We start from the raw sequence: 25141 nt of genomic DNA, 5'->3' as shown, positions 1-25141 counted from the left end.
AGCAGCTTTCGGTCCAGCTGGAATCCAGACCAAATTCAGGCTCATTCAAAACCTGCTTTTTGTTTATTCTGGTCAAAGATGATTTATCACCTTATCTAGATACTGCTATCACTCTACTTGCTAGATGATAAGCTGAGCACACAAACAGAAACCTAGGAATTACTTTTAGGCTGTTACACTATAAATAAATAAATATCACAAAATAACGAAAGCAAACGAGTAGCACAAATTCTACAACAACAAAGATAGTCAAATGGCCGAAATAAGCCACCTCTACTATATACCATCTTAACACTTTCAGAGAGTATATGCAGGGGTATATTAGTTTGAAAGCTGTGTATTTTCCAATTATTGCTTCTGCAACAGTCGTGCTTTGTCCTGTGCGCCCCCAAGTGATATATGATGGAAAGCCCCCAAATGACATGAAAAGGAAGATTGTCAGGATCGGGACAGGGATCCAACACGCAGAGTGCAAACAGTAGCCAGATACGTATACCGGACCTTAGAATGGCCGGACTAACGTAAGTAGTACCGTATAGAATGGTCAAAGACAAGCCGAGGTCGAGGGTAACAGAAGACAGGTAAGCGAGAGACAAGCCGAATCAAGGGTAACAGAGATAAGCAGAGTAAGGTAAACAAGCCGGGTCAAAACCAAAAGGGATAATAGAATACACAAGCACTGAGTGACTAGAACAAGCTAGAACCACGACAGGGCAATGAGCTAATGAAGGAAGCTCTGTTAAATACCCTGTTCAGAGCAGTAACCACACCTCCGAGACGTCCTGATTGGTCCTGCAGCAATTGACTGACAGGTCGATCCGGGGGAGTGTCCTGATGATGACTTCCTGCCTAGATGGTGTAAAAGGCAGTCACTCCCTCGCGGCCGGCCTTGCATGACCGGATAGACCGCGGGGAAGGGAGTCATCAGACCGTCTGGATGGTGGAACAGCTAAGTCTCTACCTCTTTTGGAGGTAGAGACCACAGGTACCCTGACAGTACTCCCCCTCTCAGATACGCCCACCGGGCGGAATGAACCGGGACGAGATGGGAAGCGAGAGTGATACGCCCTGCGGAGACGGGGAGCATGAACATCCTCCTGAGGTACCCAACTCCTCTCCTCAGGACCATATCCCTTCCAATCAACCAGATATTGTACTCTCCCCCGGGAGATTCGAGAATCAATAATAGAGTTGACCTCATACTCCTCCTGACCCTCCACCTGAACGGAGCGAGGAGGGGCTATTGTGGAGGAAAATCTGTTACATATGAGTGGTTTCAGCAATGAAACGTGAAACGAGTTCGGAATGCGTAAGGTATTAGGAAGAGCTAAACGATACGCAACCGGATTGATACGGGTCAGCACCCTGTAGGGTCCAATATAACGAGGAGCGAACTTCATGGAGGGCACTTTTAAACGGATGTTCCTCGTGCTCAGCCATACCCTATCACCTGGAACAAAGACCGGAGCCGCCCTTCTACGTTTATCAGCGTGTTTCTTGACCAACATAGAGTTGTGCACAAGGATTTGTCGAGTTTGATCCCACAACTTCCTCAAATTGGCAACATGAACATCAACCGACGGCACCCCCTGGGAAGGAGAATCCGAAGGAAGAATAGACGGATGAAAACCATAATTCATGAAGAAGGGGCTTGAATGAGTAGAATCGCAAACGAGATTGTTGTGTGCAAACTCCGCCCAAGGAATCAAACCGACCCAATCATCCTGGTGTTCAGAAACAAAGCATCGTAAATATTGTTAAATTTTCTTGTTGGTACGTTCAGCAGCTCCGTTAGACTGAGGATGATAGGCAGAAGAAAAGTTTAATTTAATACCAAGTTGAGAGCAGAAGGACCTCCAAAAGCGGGAAACAAATTGGGAGCCTCTGTCCGATACAATTTGAGAGGGTATCCCATGTAGGCGAAAAATCTCCTTGGCGAATATCTCTGCCATTTCGGGAGAAGACGGAAGTTTAGGCAGGGGAATGAAGTGTGCCATCCTAGTAAACCTGTCAACCACGGTGAGGATAACAGTCTGTCTTTTAGAGATAGGTAGATCGACAATAAAGTCCATGGCCAAACAGGACCATGGTTTCTCTGGAACCTCCAAGGGTTGCAGGAGTCCACATGGAAGCATATGGGGTTGTTTGGTTTTAGTACAAACTTCACATGCAGCGATGAACTCCTCAACATCCCTCCGTAAAGTAGACCACCAGAAGTCCTTAGAGATCAAGGCGTAAGTTTTGCGAATACCAGGATGTCCCGCCATCTTGCTATTATGTAAACACTGTAAAAGTTCCAGTTGAAAAGCAGGAGGAACGAAATGACGACCCGCAGGGGTCTGTTTAGGTGCGAGATGTTGCAACTTAATGATCTCGGCCAGTAATGGAGAATGAATCCTGAGATTCGTATTAGCAATGATATTGCACTTCGGAACTATAGAAGAAAGAACTGGTTCAGGTACAGTAGAAGGTTCATATTGGCGAGATAATGCATCGGCTTTAGAGTTTTTAGAACCAGGTCTGTAAGTCAGTACATAATTGAAGTGAGTCAGGAATAAGGACCAACGAGCTTGTCTAGAGGATAAGCGCTTAGCCTCCCCAATATATGACAAGTTTTTGTGGTCTGTCAAAATCGTAATAGGGTGTAGGGTCCCCTCCAACAAATGTCTCCACTCCTTTAAGGGTTTAATGACTGCTAACAGTTCCCTGTCTCCGATGTCATATCTGCTCTCAGCCCCAGAAAGTTTCCTGGAAAAAAAACCACACGGGTGTAATGGTTTATCTACCGCTAATCTTTGTGACAGAACCGCACCTACTCCTGTCTCAGAGGCATCGACCTCGAGTAGAAACGGCAAAGTCGTATCAGGATGGACTAATATTGGAGCAGAAGCAAAAAGTTCTTTGAGCCTCTTGAAAGCAGCGAGAGCTTCAGGAAACCACGTCTTAGTTTCTGCCCCCTGTTTGGTCATATTGGTAATGGGCGCAATAATAGACGAGTAACCCTTAATGAAGCGCCTATAATAATTGGAGAAACCAATAAACCTCTGAATAGCCTTGAGTCCCTTAGGTAATGGCCAATCTAAAATAGACTGGAGTTTGGCAGGGTCCATCTTAAAACCTTCCCCAGAAATCACGTAACCAAGAAAATCTATCTGAGACTGATCAAAGCTGCATTTTTCCAATTTACAGTATAGACCATGTTGCAGAAGTTTCTGTAATACCGCTCTGACCTGTCTATGGTGAGTTTCAATCTCCCTAGAGTGTATCAGTATGTCGTCTAGGTAGACAATGACACAATCATGTTGAAACTCCCTAAGTACCTCATTAATCAGATCCTGAAATACTGCAGGAGCATTGCAAAGTCCAAATGGCATAACTGTGTATTCATAGTGACCGTACCGAGTATTGAACGCCGTCATCCACTCGTGTCCCTGCTGGACTCTCACCAAATTATATGCCCCTCTGAGATCTAACTTGGTGAAGATTTTGGAGCCCTTAAGACGATCAAATAACTCGGTAATAAGTGGAATAGGATAGGCATTTCTGACAGTTATTTTATTCAAGCCTCGGTAATCGATACAAGGTCTCAACGTGCCATCCTTTTTCTTAACGAAAAAGAACCCAGCCCCGGCCGGGGAAGAAGACCTCCTAATGAATCCCTTTTCTAAATTCTCCCGAATATACTCCTCTAGAACCAAGTTTTCCTGAACAGACAAAGGATATACATGGCCCCTCGGAGGCATAGTCCCAGGTAGAAGCTTAATTTTACAATCAAATGGCCTGTGTGGCGGCAAAGAATCGGCATTCTTCTTGTCAAATACTGCCTTTAAGTCTAGGTAAAGGTCTGGTATCTGTCTTTCTGTGGACTGAATAGGAGTCTCAGGTATGTTAACATTAGCTAATGGAGAAACCTTGCATAAACACCTATCCTGGCAACACTGGCCCCACGAGAGTATCTCCCCTAACTCCCAATCGATAATAGGGTTATGTTTCTTCAACCATGGGTACCCCAGAACTATGGGAACGGAAGGGGATGAAATGAGCAAAAGAGATAAATTCTCCACGTGTAGGATACCAACATTTAAACTAATGGGTATGGTTTCACGAAAGATAACAGGGTCTAGTAGTGGTCTACCATCTATGGCCTCAACGGCCAAGGGTGTCTCCCTTAGCTGGGATGGGAAATTGTTCTTAATAGCAAAAGCTTGGTCGATAAAATTCTCAGCAGCACCGGAATCTATCAATGCCATAGCCCTTACTACTTCCTTCTCCCAAGTTAAGGAAACTGGTAGCAGAAGCCTGTGATCTTTATAATTAGGAGTAGAGGACAAAATAGAAACACCCAAGGCTTGTCCTCTAGAGAGACTTAGGTGCGAGCGTTTCCCGGACGGTTAGGACAGTTCGAGAGTAAATGACCCTTGGCTCCACAATACATACACAAACCCTCTCTTCTCCTGTACTGTCTTTCCTCCTCAGAGAGGCGGGTATAACCTATCTGCATAGGTTCAGGAAGCAAAGATACCGTGGAGTCAGGACTTGGAAAAGCGGGGGCTAACCTAAAAGAAGGTCTCCGGTTCCTCTCTCGAGTGTTCTGTCTCTCTCTTAAACGTTCATCTATACGAGAGATGAACGAAATTAAATCTTCTAAATTCTCAGGGAGTTCTCTGGTAGCAACCTCATCAAGGATTACTTCAGATAGGCCATTCAAAAATACATCCATATACGCCTGCTCATTCCACTTGACTTCTGACGCCAGAGACCTGAACTCTAGTGCATAATCCACCAGTGTTCGGTTCTCCTGTCTCAGGCGCAACAGTAATCTGGCTGCATTAACCTTTCTACCTGGAGGATCAAATGTTCTTCTAAAAGCAGCTACAAATGCGTTATAGTTATACACTAATGGGTTATCGTTCTCCCATAGTGGGTTGGCCCATCTCAGAGCTTTCTCAATAAGTAGGGTGATAATAAATCCTACCTTTGCCCTATCTGTAGGATAAGAGCGGGGTTGCAATTCAAAGTGGATACTAATTTGGTTTAAAAAACCACGACACTTCTCAGGAGCCCCACCATAGCGTACTGGGGGGGGTAATGCGAGAAGAAGCACCCACTGTGGCTACCTCTAGACCTAAACTGACAGGAGAAACAGGGGTATTACGTATCTCCTCTGGTGGGTTATTGGCATGAGATAATAGAGCCTGTAGCGCAAGCGCCATCTGATCCATTCTGTGATCCATGGCTTCAAACCTAGGATCAGGAGAAGCCAGCTGACTGTTTGTACTTGCAGGATCCATTGGCCCTGTCGTAATGTCAGGATCGGGACAGGGATCCAACACGCAGAGTACAAACAGTAGCCAGATACGTATACCGGACCTTAGAATGGCCGGACTAACGTAAGTAGTACCGTATAGAATGGTCAAAGACAAGCCGAGGTCGAGGGTAACAGAAGACAGGTAAGCGAGAGACAAGCCGAATCAAGGGTAACAGAGATAAGCAGAGTAAGGTAAACAAGCCGGGTCAAAACCAAAAGGGATAATAGAATACACAAGCACTGAGTGACTAGAACAAGCTAGAACCACGACAGGGCAATGAGCTAATGAAGGAAGCTCTGTTAAATACCCTGTTCAGAGCAGTAACCACACCTCCGAGACGTCCTGATTGGTCCTGCAGCAATTGACTGACAGGTCGATCCGGGGGAGTGTCCTGATGATGACTTCCTGCCTAGATGGTGTAAAAGGCAGTCACTCCCTCGCGGCCGGCCTTGCATGACCGGATAGACCGCGGGGAAGGGAGTCATCAGACCGTCTGGATGGTGGAACAGCTAAGTCTCTACCTCTTTTGGAGGTAGAGACCACAGGTACCCTGACAAAGATGGTTCTGGGATTTGCACCTTTTGCTCAAAATCAGCAAGGATTTGAAGGGCAAATTTGCAGTATTATAAATAAAATAAACTGTAGTGGTTATGGTGCTTGCATTATGCTTTTAAGAGACGTAAAAAAATAACTGCTCATTGTTAGTTTTTACCGGTGTATTGTTTGTACTAATTCATTTTGGTGTTTATCATGAATTAGTTATTGTAACCGTATTTCATTTTAAATTGTGAAAATAAATATAATGATCTTTTTCTGCCTCAATAAAATAACATTAAGAAATATATTATCTGCTTATATAGAAAAATAAAAATGAGCTTATAATGACTGAACTAATCTATGCCAATGGAGCGATCAAGGTGAATTTCTACTTTAGAAAATGTCATGTGTAAAATAAGAAAAGGCAGTTTAATTTAATCTCTGAAGGCAATCTGCCCATTGCAAATAAATATTAAATCAAACATTTATTCAGCTTCTGTGTTTCTGTATGGACTAGCAATCTCTTTAGGTGTATCACTCAATGCTACCTTGGGGAATTTGCCAATTTCTAGAAACTCAAAATCAAACCAGAGACAAAGAAAATTGTATTTCCTGACTAAACCATGGCAACAGTAAAGAGACACTATAGTCACCAAAACAACTTTAGCTTAACAAAGCAGTTCTGGTGTATAGATCATGTCCCTGCAGGTTCATCACTCATTTCACTTTAGGAGTTAAATCACTTAGTTTATGCAGACTCAGCCACACCTCCCTGCATGTGAATGGCACAGCCATCCAAACACTTCCTATAAAGTGAAATCTTATATTTACACTTGCTTTATTGAAATTTCTGTTTAATTTAGAATTTATTATGTCCTGCTAACATCTAAAGTAAGTTAATATCCAATTAAAAATGAGACTGTTTTGTTTCTTGCATGCTGTGTGAATCACAGCCAGGGAATGTGTAACTAGGACTGCATGGGTAGAGACAAAATTTAACTTCTAAAGGGCAGAGAATTGAGCAGTGAGACTACATGTCCGTTCGTCCACCCATTGTAAAGCGCTGCAGAATTTGATGGCGCTATATAAATAATAACATAATAATAATAATAAGAAGAAGATCACAAAAACGGTGCTAAGCTAAAAATGTTTGGTGACTACAGTGTTCCTTTAACTAATGGGTCAGCTCCTCCCCTCACAGCAATAGGACAGGAAATAAGATCTGATTGTAGTACAAATAGGACTGCCCACTCCATAGCAGAAAGATTATTAATTTCTGGATGCCCAACATTCTTACTCCACCCAGAGTCGGTGTCTTCCTTATAAGACATAATTTTAAAGAAGACCTCAAAAACCACCTCATCACACAGAACTAAATTGTTTATTATTGCATTTAGATTGTGACGAACCGCCGTCTTGGAGTACCATGCCCACATGCTTGTCCAGTCACATTGTACCCCATGGACTTGGACTGTGGACTCAGGGGTGGGTCCAACAGACTTGTTGCAGGCCCGTCGTGGGTCTGGCTACAGGTCTGACTATTTCTATGGGGGGAGATATGTGATAGATGGCCTGATTTGTTTGGCGTGGGCCACAAGCTTGCGGTGCCATTTTTGTGACTGTGTTACATGCGTCTAGATGTTGCTGTGTAGTGTGCCTGTATTCTACAAAGAGCAGAGCATTGTGTGTGTCTGTAAATGCAGCTGTGGGTCAACAAAGGGGGGGCAGCAGCTCTATAGACTGTAAGGTAGGTTAGGTGTGAAAATTATTCTGTGCGTTAATCAAAGTAAATGCTGCACTGTGAGTAACCACCTGCTGTGGGAGCCAGCAAGTCTATCTACATAACAAAGGATTTCCTATCTAAGAGGAACTCAGGTTGTAAGCTCTGTCCTTCCATACACTAAATTAACCCCTTTTTTAAATTTTAAAATGTGTGTGTGGGGGTTTGGAACTATTGTGGATTTCTCTGTACCTGAGAGGGGACTGAATTGCCTCTCAGTCACAGAGGGTCATGAGAGGGATTGCCCTTGGGTGTTGGGTTGGAAACCCCTTGCATAGGACTTTTGAATAAGTGGATTTCTATGTACCTGAGAGGGGACTGAATTGCCTCTCAGGCGCAGAGGATCATGGGAGGGATTGCCCTGGGGGGTTGGGTTGGAAACCCCTTGCATAGGACTTTTGAATAAGTGGATTTCTCTGTACCTGAGAGGGGACTGAATTGCCTCTCAGGCACAGAGGATCATGGGAGGGATTGCCCTGAGGAGTTGGGTTGGAGACCCCTCACATAGGGCCTGTGCATAAAAGCCATGTGTAACCAAATAAACATCTGTTCATTCCTGTTGTACCCTTCATCAAGTCTCGGCTGATGTTTGGGTAACCAAGAGCTTCAATCACTGCTTCACTTGGGAGTTGGGAGAATCACAATGGATATACTGAGCCAGAGTATTGGGGATCCGTTACATTGATAATATCCAAGCTCCCTTTATTTAGTTTATTTTATTCTACGTCCCTTCAATTTTTTGTTTAGCTGGGATATTAACCATTAGTCAAAGCTGCCATTGGTTGAGTATGAATAGGGTAAATAGTTTCCTTGCATACTGACATTTTTCTTTTCATAATCAATCACGAAGACTGGCCAAAACCAAGACAGACAGATAGGGTCCTATTTATATCATCAGATTGTTTGGAATCCTACTGTTGTGAGGGGGTTGTGCTAACCCATTAAATAGTGCTGCCATAGCAATTGATCAGAGAAAATGAAAATTATAGAAGCATGGAAAATATCATTATCCTACTCAATCTATCAAGTTATGTTTACCAAAATATAATCCAACTGCTTATATAGGTTTCCAAGTTGAAGACACAGGCAGATACTTTAGTTTAATTTTTTTATTTTTTTAAATATGCTTTTCACACAATTTAATTGTGCATATACCAGGCAAAATACAACTTAATCATCACTAATTTAAGGTATATTGGCTCTCAATATCCTGCAGAAGTGTTATAGTGTCATAAACCATTAAGTCACATTCTATGCATTTCTCAGCAGTGACGTGGTTTGCTAGAGCGTAGTATGTGGGAAAACGAGGGATCGCAATACAAAACAGAATAATCCGTTACTGCACTGATTGAAGGGAGATGAAACAGCATCTTAGTCAACCTTGCAAGTGTAAATAAATATAGTAAAAAAAAAAAAAAAAATAAGAAAACACTAAATAAATTTACATGTATTCCTAACTATTTCGTTTTTTACTATTTAGACATCCGTTTTCATTAAAAAATTCTTGCCGCATCTGGCTCCACCACCATGGCTGAGATCATCAGTCTGGATGATCTCAGCCAATCCAATGCTTTCCCACAGGGACCAAGATGCTGTGCCTTTAACATATGGATATTGTAATACTGGCTTTGGACAGCTGAAGCCCGGGCTTGGATTTTATATGCCCAAACAATTTGCCTGCTGGTATTGGCAGAGCTAAGAGCCATCAGGAAAATAATAACAATTTTTTTGTAAAAAAACAAAAAAATAAACCCAGCAAAACCATGGTGACATAAGGGTTTAGTATGTGGAGGATGGCCAGTGTTTGCTAACCAGCCACCACAGTATAAAGAAAAAAATGCATAGAGAGACAATATGACCTTCGTATTAATATAAGATATTTCCTCCCTTATGCCCCCACCCTGACATAATACCATCAGCTTCTCACAGTTACTGCCCCAACATTGCAAGGTTAAAGTTCCAGGTTCCCCTCAGCAATTCACTGAGGATGGGTCCTTTTAAGTGACTGGTCAATAACTGTCCAGTGGAGGTGAGCAGCCCACTCTACTCATGGAGGTGGAATGGGGACATAAGGGAGAGTGTAAACCTTCCTATAGTTAGATGAGGGACATCTTTTGGTTTTCCTTGAGGTTTTTTTTTAGTGGCCGCTGACTAATAAGCTCTGCCCAGCTGCCACAAGATTGAGTCTGACTTTTTTTTATCTATTTGTTCTCAATCAGCAGACAAATAGTCCGTGTTTTTATAATTCACTTGTCGAAAAAACATGTGAATTATAATGACCTAATGGACATCCGACCTTATGCATTCGGACCAAGTTTTCTTGAAAAACCGGTACCATGTAAATGTCAAGATGCACTGCTTTATATTGGTTTTAAGATACATAAAACACAGAATATAAAGTTCACACCAGTTGCATCTGCATGGGATGGTGCCGATTTGGTCTGATCTTGGCTTAAGTAAACGTTTCAACTGTACTTGGCTTAGCCAGCATTATGGGTGTAAGAGCATTATGGGGGATGTAGTCCACAACATCTGGAGTGCCGAAGGTTGCCTATCCCTGGCATAGTTTATTCTGGCCATAGAGTATAATGGAACAAATCATATGTAGATTTACAATGTGTCTGCTTGATATCATCATGCAAAAGGTATACAGAATACCGTTACAAATCAAAGTACTAGTGTCTATGCCAATTACTAAATTAAGCTGCTTAACTGCATATTTTTATGTTGTTTGATATACAACCCCATTTCATTTTATACGGACATCAGCAAAATTACACTAATGATATACGCTGTACTTAATGTGGGCTTTTATGGTCTAAATAAAGAATTTTTTATTCCGTGATATAACATTTTAGATCTCACACAGTAGACCATTCCTTTTTTTTTTAATTCACCCTCTGGCTATATGATGTGTTAGGAATGCTAATCTCTACAAGACAGCTATTAATTTAAAAAAAAATTAAAGTAATGAGATTTGCTTTGCTATAAACCGTGGTATATTGTTTGAAGAAAACAGAAATTCGGGTACATTGAAAAATCCAATACATGAATAATTGCTGGTGCACATTACATTTATCATAAGCATCTATGACTTGACCTTGATCAACGTCACTCACAAACAAATGCATAAAAAATGAGATCATGAAAAGGTTACAAAAAAGTATTCTGAGGACTGGGGAGATGTGTAAAATATGAATGATGTTATATGCACTATATATCCCACTTTTATCAGCTGTTCTCGTAGAGTCTAATGATGGAATTTTCTGAGTTATCTATTCCAATAGCATTTGCATTGATTCAGTTGAGGGAAATCTGGTGAAAGCTTTTACCGGATTTAACAAGTAAAACTGTTAAAGGGACATACATCACAGAGACAACTGTCTTATTCAAAAGATTTAGATTTGACAGTTGCCCCGCTCTGCATCCTATAAAAAGAGACTGGCAGTGGGATCATGCAAACAGAGCCACCACTAGAAGTCCTGGGCACATTAAAAGAAATTAGCCTGGGCACCCCACCTAGAAACACACTCCTTCCTACACACTAAATACTTACTCCCCCGCCACACTGATTTTTGGCATGCGTAATTGTCTATATCAGTAAACACTTCCTGTCAGAAACAGAAGATCCTCCACATGCTGTCTGCTTGGCTTCGGAGGTCAGCATGCACAGGGGGATGAGACACATGGAAGGGCATGAGACACATGGAGGGGCTAAGAAGGGAATTAGACACATGGAGGGGCTAAGAAGGGAATTAGACACATGGAGGGGCTATGGAGGAGAATAAGACACGTGGAAGGGCTAGGGTGAATGAGACACGTGGAAGGGCTAGGGTGAATGAGACACGTGGAAGGGCTAGGGTGAATGAGACACGTGGAAGGGCTTGGGTGAATGAGACACGTGGAAGGGTTTGGGTGAATGAGACACGTGGAAGGGCTAGGGTGAATGAGACACGTGGAAGGGCTTGGGTGAATGAGACACGTGGAAGGGTTAGGGTGAATGAGACACGTGGAAGGGTTAGGGTGAATGAGACACGTGGAAGGGTTAGGGTGAATGAGACACGTGGAAGGGTTAGGGTGAATGAGACACATGGAAGGGCTAGGGTGAACGAAACACGTGAAAGGGCTAGGGTGAACGAGACACGTGAAAGGGCTAGGGTGAATGAGACACGTGAAAGGGCTAGGGTGAGCGAGACACGTGAAAGGGCTGGAGTGAGCGAGACACGTGAAAGGGCTAGGGTGAGCGAGACACGTGGAAGGGCTAGGGTGAGCGAGACACGTGGAAGGGCTAGGGTGAACGAGACACGAGGAAGGGCTAGGGTGAAGAGACGTGAAAGGGCTAGGGTGAAGAGACGTGAAAGGGCTAGGGTGAATGAGACACCTGGAGGGGCTAGGGTGAATGAGACACATGGAGTGGTTAGGGTGAATGAGACACATGAAGGGGCTGGAGGGGAATGAAACACACAAATGGGAGAAGGAGACCATGAAACAGAGAAGGCTGTTAGGGGGCCAATGACAAACCGAGGGTCTAGGGCAGGCATAGTCAACCTTCGGCACTCCAGATGCTTTGGACTACATCTCCCATGATGCTTTACCATGATTATGGGTGTAAGAGCATTATGGGGGATGTAGTCCACAACATCTGGAGTGCCGAAGGATGCCTATCCCTGGTCTAGGGAATGGAACAATGACACACAAAGGGGCTGGAGGGAAGTAAGAGACACACAAAGGGGCTGACGTAAAGTAAGACACACAAAGGGGAAAAGTAAGACACACACAAGAAGGGGTTTAAGACAAAAAATGGGGGATAAGATACACAAAAGGGGTGTCAAGAAACCCAGAAAAGGGTAAGACACTTAACAGATGGGATAAGAAACAAACGGGTGAAGACGTATTTTTATAGGGGGAGAGGGGACAAAATGCATCTTCACCTGAGAAGTTACAAATTATTGTAGAATAAAAATTGGCATGCATGTTAAAAAAAAAAAAAGATTAAAAAAAAAAAAAAAAGCACAGAGCAAGTGCCAGCGTTTGTATATGTGTTTCTGTGCATCTGCATGTGTGGCAGTGTTTGTATCTGTGTGTCTGTGTATCTGCATGTGCCAGTGTGTGTATCTGTGTTCTAGATGTGTATCAGCATTTGCTTCTCTGTTTCTGTGTACCTACATGTGTGTCAGTGTTTGCTTCTGTGTGTCTTTGCATCTTCATGTCTGGCACTGTTTGTATTTGTGTGTCTGTGTATCTGCATGTCTGGCAGTGCGTATATAGATGCATGTCAGTGTTTGCTTCTGTAGATCCATGTACCTAGATATGTTTGCATTTGTGTATCTGCATGTGTGTCACTGTTTGATTCTGTGTGTCTTTATACCTGCATGTGTGTCAGTGTTTGCGTCTGTGTGTCTGTACATCTTCATATCTGGCACGGTTTGTATATCTGTATGTCTGTCAGTGTGTATATAGATGTGTGTCAGTGTTTGCTTCTCTGTGTCTGTGCATCTGCATGTGTGGAGGTGCATGTGTGGCGGTGTTTGTATATGTGTGTCTGTGCATCTGCATGTGTGCAGTGTTTATATATGTGTGTCTGTGCATCTGCATGTGTGGCAGTGTTTATATCTGTGTGTCTGTGCATCTGCATGTGTGGCAGTGTTTATACCTTTGTGTCTGTATCTGTATGTGTGTCAGTGTGTATATCTGTGTATCTAGATGTGTGTTGGTGTTTGCTTCTGTGTATCTGTATATATATGTGTGCCAGTGTTTGCTTCTGTGTATCTGCATGTGTGGCAGTGTTTGCTTCTCTGTGTCTGTGCATCTGCATGTATGGAGGTGTTTGTATCTGTGTGTCTGTATGTGTGGCAGTGTTTATATCTGTGTGCCTGCATATCTGCATGTGTGTCAATGTTTGCATCTGTGTATAAGTGCATCTGTGGCAGTGTTTGTATCTGTGTCTGTATATGTGAGTGTCTGCATCTGTATGTATGTCAGGGTGTGTATCTGTATGTCTGTTTATCTGTGCGTCAGTGTTTGTATCTGTGTGTCTTTGTATCTGCATGTGTGTCAGTGTTTGTTTGTTTGTTTGTTTGTTTGTTTGTTTCTGCATGTGTAGGTGTGTGTATCTGTGTGCGTATTAGCATGTGTGTCCGTGTGTTTGTATCTGCACTGTATACTATATAATGTAAAATATAATATGCCTGGGGCAGATGAGAAGCAGAAGGAGCCTGGAAATGCTGAGGGAGCCTGGGGAAGAGGAGAACTAGGGAGAGCCCGGGGCAGAAGAGAACTAGGGAGAGCCCGGGGCAGAAGAGAACTAGGGAGAGCCCGGGACAGAAGAGACGCAGGGAGAGCCCGGGACAGAAGAGATGCAGGGAGAGCCCAGGACAGAAGATACGCAGGTACAGCCTGGGGCAGAAGAGAAGCAGGTACAGCCTGGGGCAGAAGAGAAGCAGGTACAGCCTGGGGCAGAAGAGAAGCAGGTACAGCCTGGGGCAGAAGAGAAGCAGGTACAGCCTGGGGCAGAAGAGAAGCAGGTACAGCCTGGGGCAGAAGAGAAGCAGGTACAGCCTGGGGCAGAAGAGAAGCAGGTACAGCCTGGGGCAGAAGAGAAGCAGGTACAGCCTGGGGCAGAAGAGAAGCAGGTACAGCCTGGGGCAGAAGAGAAGCAGGTACAGCCTGGGGCAGAAGAGTAGCAGGTACAGCCTGGGGCAGAAGAGAAGCAGGTACAACCTTGGGCAGAAGAGAAGCAGAGAGAGCCTTGATCTGAGAAAAATGGGAGGTGAGGCAGAGAGAAATCTACAAATTTGAAATTCCTGCCTCTATAATTAATGCAAACATATTGTTATTATGAGGGGTACAATTTATAGAAATAGTCAAGGGGGACAGAAATGAAAAAAGGTTGGGAACCACTGCTCTAGGCTAAAGAGGTGAAAGATGCATAATTACAGCTAGTAGTCAAAAATGCTTGCACCGGCCTTGTCTGTTTTGCACACCTAAATTTCCGCCAGCCACCTGAGTCTGATACCTGCCAGCCATAGTAATTAAGGTAAGGTGAGTGAAGTCAACTTGGGCTGTGTATCAGAGAGCTATGTTATATTTTTATATTGTAGTCTCTAATGGGGCCTGGAGGGGACTCTTTCTAACAAAGACTCTCTAATGGACATTGGACACTGCAAGAGCAACTTTTAGAGAGACCCCTCCCTCCAGGGCCCATTAGACTCTACCTCCTTATGTCCATTTGTGTGACGAATACTAAAGGCCTAGCAATTCAACAGATACAGTATGCTGAAGTTGTCCCTTCTTGGCACCATCATCTTATTGCCACAATACTTCTGCGGCTTCTGGCAACGTCATCTACCAGAAGCAGTCGTTACTATTGTACTCTTGTACAAGAGTACAAAATGGGGTATTTTAAGGATCCCACAAGAGCATGCAATCCTGTATAGATAATCTTTGCACATGCACTGTAAGGTGCCATAACTATAGATGATTAGTGATGTCCCGAACTGTTCGCCACACACATTCCAGCCAATCAGCAGCAGACCCTCCCTCCCAGACCCTCTCACCTCCATGACGAATAGGGGGCGGACCGACCATCGCATATGTTCGCCTGCCGCGTTCGCCGCGAACAAGCTATGACTTAAATATTTTCCCCATTGTCCTATTTTATTAGTTTGAAGGTTTAAAAGCATGGCTAAAAGCCACACCTCCAAGTTCTCTGAATCGGGGATCCCTCTGAATTGGGGACTGTTACTTACTGGCTCTCATACTCCATCATACACACACAGTGTCGTTCACTGCTTGTCATAGAAAATCAATGATTCTTCAAAGATTCTCTATGACAAGATTTTGATAGACACCTACAGTCCCCAATGCTCCTCTTTGAAGAACATTGGACCAGCACCCTAGTACCAGCAATTTGTTTTATACTTTGCAAATGTTAAGGGGGCACTAAATCTAAATAGGGACAGGAAGACTATAGCGTCTGGAACACAGATTTGTATTTTGTAACTTTAAAGTATCTCTTTAAGAGCCATAACTGAACAATATTTTTTAAACTGGAGTAATTTTGAAGAAAAAAAAAACCAAACAAAACATAAAACAGTCAGATCTTGAAAAATAATAAAAGTAACATAACTTTAATAATTTCATGCCAATCAAATTTTAAACAATTCCATTACCTTCATACATCCTTCATCATTATCGTCATCTTCTTCATCTTTCTTTTTCCGCTTAGTTTTTTTTTCTTTCTTTTCCTTAAGTTTTTTCTTCTTCTTTTTATTTGGAGCATAGTCACTTCCTTCACTTTCTGTTTTGTCTTCCATGTCCTCTTCATTTTCGGATAGCTCCTCTTCACTTCCCTGTACACATAAATTGACTTTGTTAATTATTATTATTACTCCCATTTAAAAACCGGCAGCATACTACGCAGCTCTGATAAACAATTAATTAATAAGTACATCAAACATTTAATATTTCCAGTTTTCATTTTCCACCATAAAACTTCAGTTATTTTTTATTTTTCTATCTATTTAAATTTGTTTATAGAGATACTGTAGGCAGGGCCGCCATCAGGGCATGACAACCGTGACAATTGTCATGGGCCTGGCGGTCCTGGGGGACCCGGCCTGCAGCCAAATTGCTAGAGCGGGCCGGGACTCGAGATGAAAGATTTTTTGGGCGGGACTGACAGTAGGGGGGTGGGGGGCAGTGGCTTAGCCTCTGTGCCTCTGGATGCTGGGCCCCCCTGTAAGTGTGCTGCCAGGAGAGAGCAGTCACCGTGCACTGCAGTTTACAAATCTCTGTGACTCCTGTCTGCAGCTCCGCCTCCATGGGTACAGAGCTGCAGACCATGATCGTCAGCGAGCTCAGCCAATCAGAGTGTTGCTGCGGATTATCGTGGCAATGCTCTGAGACTTCAAATGTCGGAGCTCGCAAGACAATCTCCACATGGTCTGACTGCACCTCTGCACCCGTGGAGGCGCAGCTGCAGACAGGAGCGCAAGGGCCAGTGCCACCGGACCACCAGGGTGCAGGAAAGAAGAGACCACTGGATCACCAGGGACAGGGAGTCGGGACTTCACTCAAGAGGTAAGTTAATGGCTCACTGCCACCCTCCCCCCACTAACTGCCACCCTCCCCTCCCCATTCACTGCCACCCTCCCCTTCCCTATTCACTGCCACCCTCCCCTTCCATATTCACTGCCACCCTCCCCTCCCCCACTCACTGCCAACCTCACCTCCCTCCCATCACTGCCACCCTCACCTCCCTCCACTCACTGCCACCCTCCCCTCCCTCCACTCACTGCCACCCTCCCCTCCCTCCACTCACTGCCACCCTCCCCTCCCTTCAATCACTGCCACCCTCCCCTCCCTTCACTCACTGCCACCCTCCCCATTCACTTCCAACCTCCTCTCCCCCACTCAATGCCACCCTCCCCTCCCTCCACTCACTGCCACCCTCCCCTCCCTCCACTCACTGACACCCTCCCCTCCCTTCAATCACTACCACCCCCCCATCACTGTCACCCTCCCCATTCACTTCCAACCTCCTCTCCCCCACTCAATGCCACCCTCCCCTTCCCCCACTCACTGCCAACCTCACCTCCCTCCCATCACTGCCACCCTCACCTCCCTCCACTCACTGCCACCCTCCCCTCCCTCCACTCACTGCCACCCTCCCCTCCCTCCACTCACTGCCACCCTCCCCTCCCTTCAATCACTGCCACCCTCCCCTCCCTTCACTCACTGCCACCCTCCCCATTCACTTCCAACCTCCTCTCCCCCACTCAATGCCACCCTCCCCTCCCTCCACTCACTGCCACCCTCCCCTCCCTCCACTCACTGACACCCTCCCCTCCCTTCAATCACTACCACCCCCCCATCACTGTCACCCTCCCCATTCACTTCCAACCTCCTCTCCCCCACTCAATGCCACCCTCCCCTTCCCCCACTCACTGCCACCCACACCTCCCCCCATTCACTGTCACCCTCATCCCCACACAAAGTCATCCCCTTTACCATGCCACACTCACATCTATCCCTGCTAATCCTGTAACACACTCCCCTCCAACAACGTTGCCACACTCACTCTATCACTTTAATACATCCAATCCTGTCACACTCAACCCCCCTCGCTCTGCCACACTCACCGTGTCATAGTAACCCCTCAATCGTGTCACACTCCCCTCGTCTTGTCACACTCCCTACTCAAACCATGCCACACGAGCACCAAATGCGGTCACACTCACTGATTCACACTTCAACCATGTCACACTGAACATGTTACATTAATCCTCCTTAAAGGGATACTCCAGGTACCCAGACCACTTCTGCCCATTGGAGTGGTCTGGGTGCCAACTCCCACTACCCTTAACCCTGCAAGTGTAATTATTGCAATTTTCATAAACTGCAATATTTACCTTGCAGAGTCAACTCTTCCTCTAGTGGCTGTCTAGATAGCCACTAGAGGACACTTCTGTGTTTATAGCACATGAAAAGTGTGCTATAACGTCGCTGGACGGGGAGGCAGACCATTTGTACTGTTAGGGGCCCAAAAATTTCTGGTGCCGGCCCTGACTGTAGGCACCCAAAACACTACATCTCAATGAAGTTGTCTGTGTGCAGTACCCCTGGTGTCTTGCTCCCTCCATGTGAAACATTGCTGTTCTGGAGATATGTTTTCATTTGAGGGGTAATCACACCTCTAGATGCTATTACACTGACAGCCAGATGGTGCCTCTAGAGTGAGAACAAAGTCAGACTTGGTTTTTGATGTAATACGTCTTCATGCATTGCATGAGGACTTGAATCAGTGCTTCTCACAGAGAAGTATTGGATTCAATGCTTCTCACTGATGCTTCTCATTGAATGCCTTTCATGAAGAATCTAATTTGCATAAGACACCCAGAATCCTTTGGGGTAGTAACATCACTGTAGATTTGTGATTTCTGTGGGAAAAGAAAGTGACTGGTGTGCATATTTTTGTTTAACATTGTATTAACTATCCACAGACTTATCAAAAATACATTTCCCCACCATAACCTTTTTGGCGTATATATATATGTATATATATTTTTATATATACAATATTTTCCCTTTAAGGCCTAAAATAAAACAAAAGCTAACACTACAGCTGATTGACAGGACAGAATGTTCCCTTTGCCACAAGTCAGTTTGCACAATTTCTGCCCTTCTGGATTGGCCAACTGTATGTGCTATAATTGTAAAGTGAAGGCATCTAGGAGCAACAGACCAGGCATATAGTAGTAGACAACACATACTCAGGGAAAGCGGAGGGTTGAAGCACAGAGTGCATTAAAATCACCTAGCATCTGTTTCACCACTCACTAAAAGCAAAAGCAAAAGCAGCACAGGAACTTTGTATTGGGAGCTTCATGAAATCGGATTCCATGTGCAAGCAGCCGTACACCAGGCTCACGTCAACATGCCTAACGTAAGGCATTAACTGGAGTGGTGTGAAGCACGCCACCACTGGGTTCTGGAGCAGTGGAAACGTATTCTCTGGAGTCACGAATCCCACTTCACTTTCTAGCAGTGTGACAGAAGAATCTGGATGTGGCAGATGCCTGGAGAATCTAACCTACAGGAAATGAAGATGTATAGTGCCTACTGTAAAGCTAGGTGATAATGGTCTGGGAATAGGTTTCAGGGTTCGGACCCCTTATTCCAGTGAAGGGACATTTTCATGCTACAGCATACATAGACATTTTAGATTACTGGGTGCTTCCAATTTGCACTTCCTCAGCATCTCTTAGAAAAACACAAACATTTTTTAAATATTTTTTTTATTTTTTTCTGTTTCCACTTGTTTTGATTTATATGGTGTTAGGATATTTTCTACGGGTATTTACTTATGGATATTTAATCTGTTTTTTTCAATGAAATCTAACATTGCAAGCAAGCCTATTGTCTCTTTAACTGACGGTTCTTGCAATTTTGTCTGAATCTCTCAGGAGTACGGTATTTATAAGTTGTGACTGTTCACATTGCATACATGTGGGGAATCAGACCAGCGCCTAATATCAAAACAACTCAAAGTTTTTTTTGTTTTTTTTCTAAATTAGTTTAACAAAGTCATACACCAACCTATTAATATATACACACGAGGTATTATAAAGGATTTCACTTCAACTTTGACATTTTTCTTCCAAACTCTCAACCTCACTGTCCAATAGTGATTGTTACACGGTTCCAAAAAGGATTACATGTATTCCTAGCCAGTCCTCCCAACTCACTCCACCATCCACAACATTGTTGACTCAGAACATACTCCAGTGCTACTTCTGGCAACATGCACTTAATGTTCAGTCGTATTTCTCAGCAACACCATAAACCCCCCTTCTTTTTATTTTGGATCCTTTCCCTTTGATATTTTTTTTTACAAATTTATTTAAAAAAAGTTCACTTAAAAAAATGTGAAAAAGAAAATTTGCAGTTAGAAATTATATGGAACAAGTGTGTGAAAGGCATAACTTGGATATGAAAAATCCTCAATCATTCTTGGACACTTATTCTAAAGCGGTAATGAGGGGAAACAAAATATTTTCATAAAGCCAAGAATATAAAATACTGGAAATACAAATTCAACATAATTGATAAAACTCCAACTCCCATTCTTAATTTCTTGCCTCACCTTCTGAATTTCTAAAACACAATCCTGTTAGCTTGTTAGAAATTGTATAGCTGTATTATCCAGCAACGTTTTCCACTGCAATTCTGAAGTATCTTATCGTGTCTATTTGTGTTAAAATGTCTTTACAATATGTGTCTTACTAAGCACGCAAAAATAAAGAATGTCAAAAAAATTTAATAAAATTAGCAAGGTATCCCTGTTTTGTTTTTGTTTTTTTAAATCCAGGTACATCCTTGACTAAAGTGGAAGGGTTGTGGGGTGGTGCGACAGGCCCGCAGTTAGTTTACTTTTGTTCAGCATTATTTAGTTATTCCTAGTCCAGTCTCCCAGTTCCCTACATTTCATGAGGCTGCACAGGTTATTGGATCTCACAATCCATTCCATTGGTTGTTCGCTCTGCCCTACCTTGGCCCTATGAGATTCGTGGAATAACTCACCGAATTGTATCTTTGCTCCTTACATAATGCACTAGAATCTCCTCCATTATGACAGGACATCGTTATAAACCTTGAATGCCTGTTGGGGCACAGTGGTGACCACACAGAGTGCACATTACTAACAAAACAGACTGGACAGTTTGATTTGCCTTCTTTTTCTTTCTAAACTTTTATATGTTTTCTTTCTCATGAAAATGTTGAATGTCCAACATGTCATTCACACTATGAACATTATTGTTTTAATTTACCTGTTTTTCCTACTTATTTCTAATATGTATGTCATGCCGATTCTGCCATGCATTTACAATAAAAATCATATTTTGGGGAACAAAATACGTTGAAAACAGATGACTGTGATCATATATACAGCTTGCATGAGAGAACGTTGTTGACATTTTTCGGCTTACTAAATTTAAAAAAATTAACTTGCAAAAAGAACAAACAAGCAGAATAAAACCAAAATACTTTATCAATTGAGTGGTGTGGGGGGGGAATTGGGTGGTGCGGGGGAAACGTAAATAAACCATCTCCTCATAAATTGCATCCTAAATGAGCAGTACCTAATGCCATTACACATACAGTAACAATATAACAAGGTGCAACCTGCACAAAACAACAAACAAAAAAACAAGGATGTGTTAGGATATTTTTTACTTTTGTTAAAAAATTATATTAAAAATAATAATTTTATCAAGGCTTACAGACCAGCAAAAATACCTTTTAAAAAGCTCCATTACACAGCAGGGAAATATGTATTCACTTTTAAAATTGCCCCTACTCTTGCTACCCTATGCATACATATATACATAAACACACACACACACACACACACATATATTAGTTCACCAATAAGTTCTATCAATACAGACAAGATAATTCTCCTCCTCTTTCCAAGACCTGGGAAAGACCCCTCACAATGACCAATCTCTCTTCCAAAAAAAAAACCTAAGAAATCCCTACAAAACGTTTTGCTAAATGCCTCCAAATGTTTCTCTCGTCAATTCTTAGCTCACAACAACAGCACATGTCATATGCCTTTAAAACCTCCAACAATTCCTTTAATAAAGGTTTATTAATAAATGTTTCTAGGTCCGTTCCTTAACCTTTAGAAAGAGGTGTAGAACAGGGCTATCCTCTCTACTCCATCCTGTTTGACATCACAGTGGACACATTATAACATTCTTTGGGCAATCTTTCTAAATTTGAGGGTATCATTATAGGAAAACCCAAAGTAATAGTCCACGCCCTCTTTTTTCCTCTGCTAGTGGCCACAATGATGTAACCTGCTGTAGGGCGAGTTGGTCTGGAGAGTGTTATCAGTGGTGGGGACGACCCCCCCCCCCCCCACCTCCCTCACCCCTCCAGTGTACATGCTTCTAACTCTTAGTGCTAGCCAACGTCATAACCGTCAGTGCCAGTAAATTGCATCTCTTTATGTACACCTGTCTGCAAGCGGATTTGCGATTTTGCCTGTGCTACTCTAGACCGGCAAGCCTCGGGGCCTTGGTATCCATTTCGTATTCGTGCATGCCGTTGCTTTATTTTGGTCCGGCTCGTCAAAGTAAAGGGAATTTCCGTGTGGATCTGGTGTCCCCGTGGAACAGAAGTCTAGTTGTCTGTCTGTCTGCAGCAGTACAATTCCTCCGTCACCCACATGGTGGTGTTTTGCGTTTGTCAGTTGTGGAATGTGTATGAGTTGCCTGTGTGTGACAGCCCGTGTGGGGCGGCCTTCGGGTAGCTGGCCTCCCCTGATATTGGAGATGTATTTGTTTCAAGCCTGGTAGAGCGCACTCCTACGGGAGCCGCGCGCTTCTATCGGTAGTATGTTCTGCCTGTCTACTCTCTACCCCTGTGGGTTGTTAAGGGTATTCGCAACTGTTAAGTTTATTTAACCCATTAAGGACACATGACATGTGTGACACGTCATGATTCCCTTTTATTCCAGAAGTTTGGTCCCTAAGGGGTTAATCTACTAAGTCATCGACCCTGTCATCTATAGTCAAGGGTCGTGCTGCCTCTGACCCATTCGGTACACGGCACCCCCCTCTTGGTGCGTCCCCTCCAGTAGCAGTAAAACGCGTGTTTGCGTACCTCCTGCGCCCCCGCTCATTTTGCGCACCAGGTTATTCTACAATTTTATACCTGGTTAATGATTCCATTATATTTATGTCAACATATGTTAACATTATAAATTGCTACATCTATTGCTATTGTAATGTCCGTGTTTCATGTTTTATTATCTTTTTATTTTATTGTTTTTTTTTTTTTAATTAAAGATATTTGGAAATAAAACCACAGAGGGTTATAGAAGGTTAAACTGATTTAGTCTATTTGTCAAAATAAATAGTTTTCATTATACAACTATATATTTGATAGATGATAAAATAAAGGGCACGTTCTGGTCATGGTGTCTAGATGTGTATCATTTGGGTTGCTGCATCATACTAGCCTGTTTTGGTTTTAGACTGCCCCTAAAAGGTGGGACCACATCTGCTATTGGTAACAGTTTTCTTTGGAGTAGCATACAAGTGAATAGGAATCAGCAAATGATTGCATGCAATTTTTTTTTTTTTATAAAAAGCTGGATTGTGGTTACTATAGCAACAGTCCGGGATCCATGCCAACTTTAATATTTCAAACATTGTCTAAGTCTTTCACCCAAGGAATATGTCTTTTTATATTTTGACACATTTATTTAAACATTGGCCTGGGCAAAATTCCAAGTTTTAAAAAAGAAAACCCATACCAAAGAAATGTGTTACACTATTTCATTATTGTAGATTGAGGAAAGAAAAAGAGAAAGAAGAACCAATATATTTTCTAGAAAATCCACATTTAGAGTATATAAATCCAAGGATGATCAACCAATGAGCTGGCTTTCAGTAGTGAAATACGGATTAAAAGGGACACTCCACTGCCTACAATGACCAAACAAAAATAAATATATATAAATAAAAATCACTGTTTAGTAGATACATCCCAATAAAATCCTGCATGCATTTTTCATTAGGGGTATATCTGACACACAGCTTTCAACAGCTGCAGTTCTCTTGTCTGTATCCTTAGCATGTCCTATCCTTCTAATCCAGCCCAGACTTTCTGTGGCTGTCCAATTACAGACTTCCCAATGCAAATCAATGCTAAGTCTTTGCAAGGCAGGTGCTCTGGGCAATTGCGGTCTCTTGAGTTTAGGTCCACTGAGCTAAACAACCAGCAAGGAACAGGACATGTTATCTGACAGGTAGGGGGCGCAACAAGGTTAATTCATCAAATTGCCAATGTCTAATGAAGTAAAAAAATATATATACATATAGGATACACTCTTCACACATAAAGCGTTTCACCAAGTAAAAGTTATTCAGGGGTCCATAGTATTCCTTTAAATCATTTAGGAGATATTGACACAAAGAATACCATACTATATGTTCTACGCGGTGCCCCTCACTGCACCTTTCCCTTATACCCCAGCAAAATGGGGTTTAGCTTGGCTGAGCGGAGCCAAGCTTTCAGCAACTTGGCAATACGATTGTATCAGCGGAGATAAGTCAAGTTTCTGGCGACTTGGGTTGGTTTACCTATGTAAATCAGCAAGTTCGTCCAGTGAGACATTTTACTAGACTGCCACAATAACAAGTGCAACACTGAATGAAAATGCAGAAATGCATGGTGGGAAAACTGCTCACTTCATGTACTTGTTGTTCACTTTTAAGCAATGCTAGCTTAAGGGGACACCATAGTCACCAGAACAACTACAGCTTATTGTATTTGTTCTGGTGAGTATAATCATTCCCTGCAGGCATTTTCATGTAAACACTACCTTTTTAGAGAAAAGCTGTTGGAAATGAGGTCAGCTCTTACTAGCTTTAAGGGGGACAAGGTGGGCAAGAGGGCTAAATAGTTTTTTTGTGTTCCTGACCCTATAGTGTTCCTTTAACTTCAACAGTTTACGGCCCACTTTCGGAATCATCTGACTGCAAAGTCATGTAAAAAGCCTACAACACTCCACTTACTTTCCCCTTTGCTCTAACAACTTTCCCATGCAAGACTCCATTTTTAGAGGAACTATAATATGACCCTTCCAACACTACAAGAAGCTTAGAATACAGCCAGGGTGGTGTAACAGCAGTGGGGTGTCTAGACACAGTAAGCTGTGCACGCTAGAGGCACTGTTTGCACATCATATACTTGCTACAACTGCATACATCCCACAATTTCAAATGGAGAAAGAGGGACACTAATTTTAGGGGTGTGAATGGGGGGGTGTTCAAGGGCAGGGATGGTTTACGACCAAAATAGAGATTGTACCTCATAAATAGGGGCAGTTTGAAGGTATGCAACTTCATGTTCTGTATAGATAAGCAATATGCCCACGTACAGACTTTTTACATTCTCATGACATTTTACGAAGTTTCATTCCTAAAAATAGCATCAG

General features: G+C 43.0%; 1 protein-coding gene across 1 annotated transcript in view; it reads right to left on the bottom strand.

The window, feature by feature from the left end:
- CHD5 (chromodomain helicase DNA binding protein 5) overlaps positions 1-25141 on the bottom strand; it is a 224360-nt gene that overhangs the window by 132486 nt on the left and 66733 nt on the right. Inside the window, exon 3 of the mRNA XM_063436199.1 lies at positions 15798-15977. Within this exon, the coding sequence (XP_063292269.1) occupies positions 15798-15977 (180 nt within the window). The remainder of the gene's footprint in view (positions 1-15797; positions 15978-25141) is intronic.

The sequence above is a fragment of the Pelobates fuscus genome, chromosome 11, assembly GCF_036172605.1.
Source record: "Pelobates fuscus isolate aPelFus1 chromosome 11, aPelFus1.pri, whole genome shotgun sequence".
In the NCBI taxonomy this organism is placed as follows: Eukaryota; Metazoa; Chordata; class Amphibia; order Anura; family Pelobatidae; genus Pelobates; species Pelobates fuscus.
Note: the sequence above shows the minus strand (reverse complement) of the source record. Positions and strands in the feature narration are given on the sequence as shown.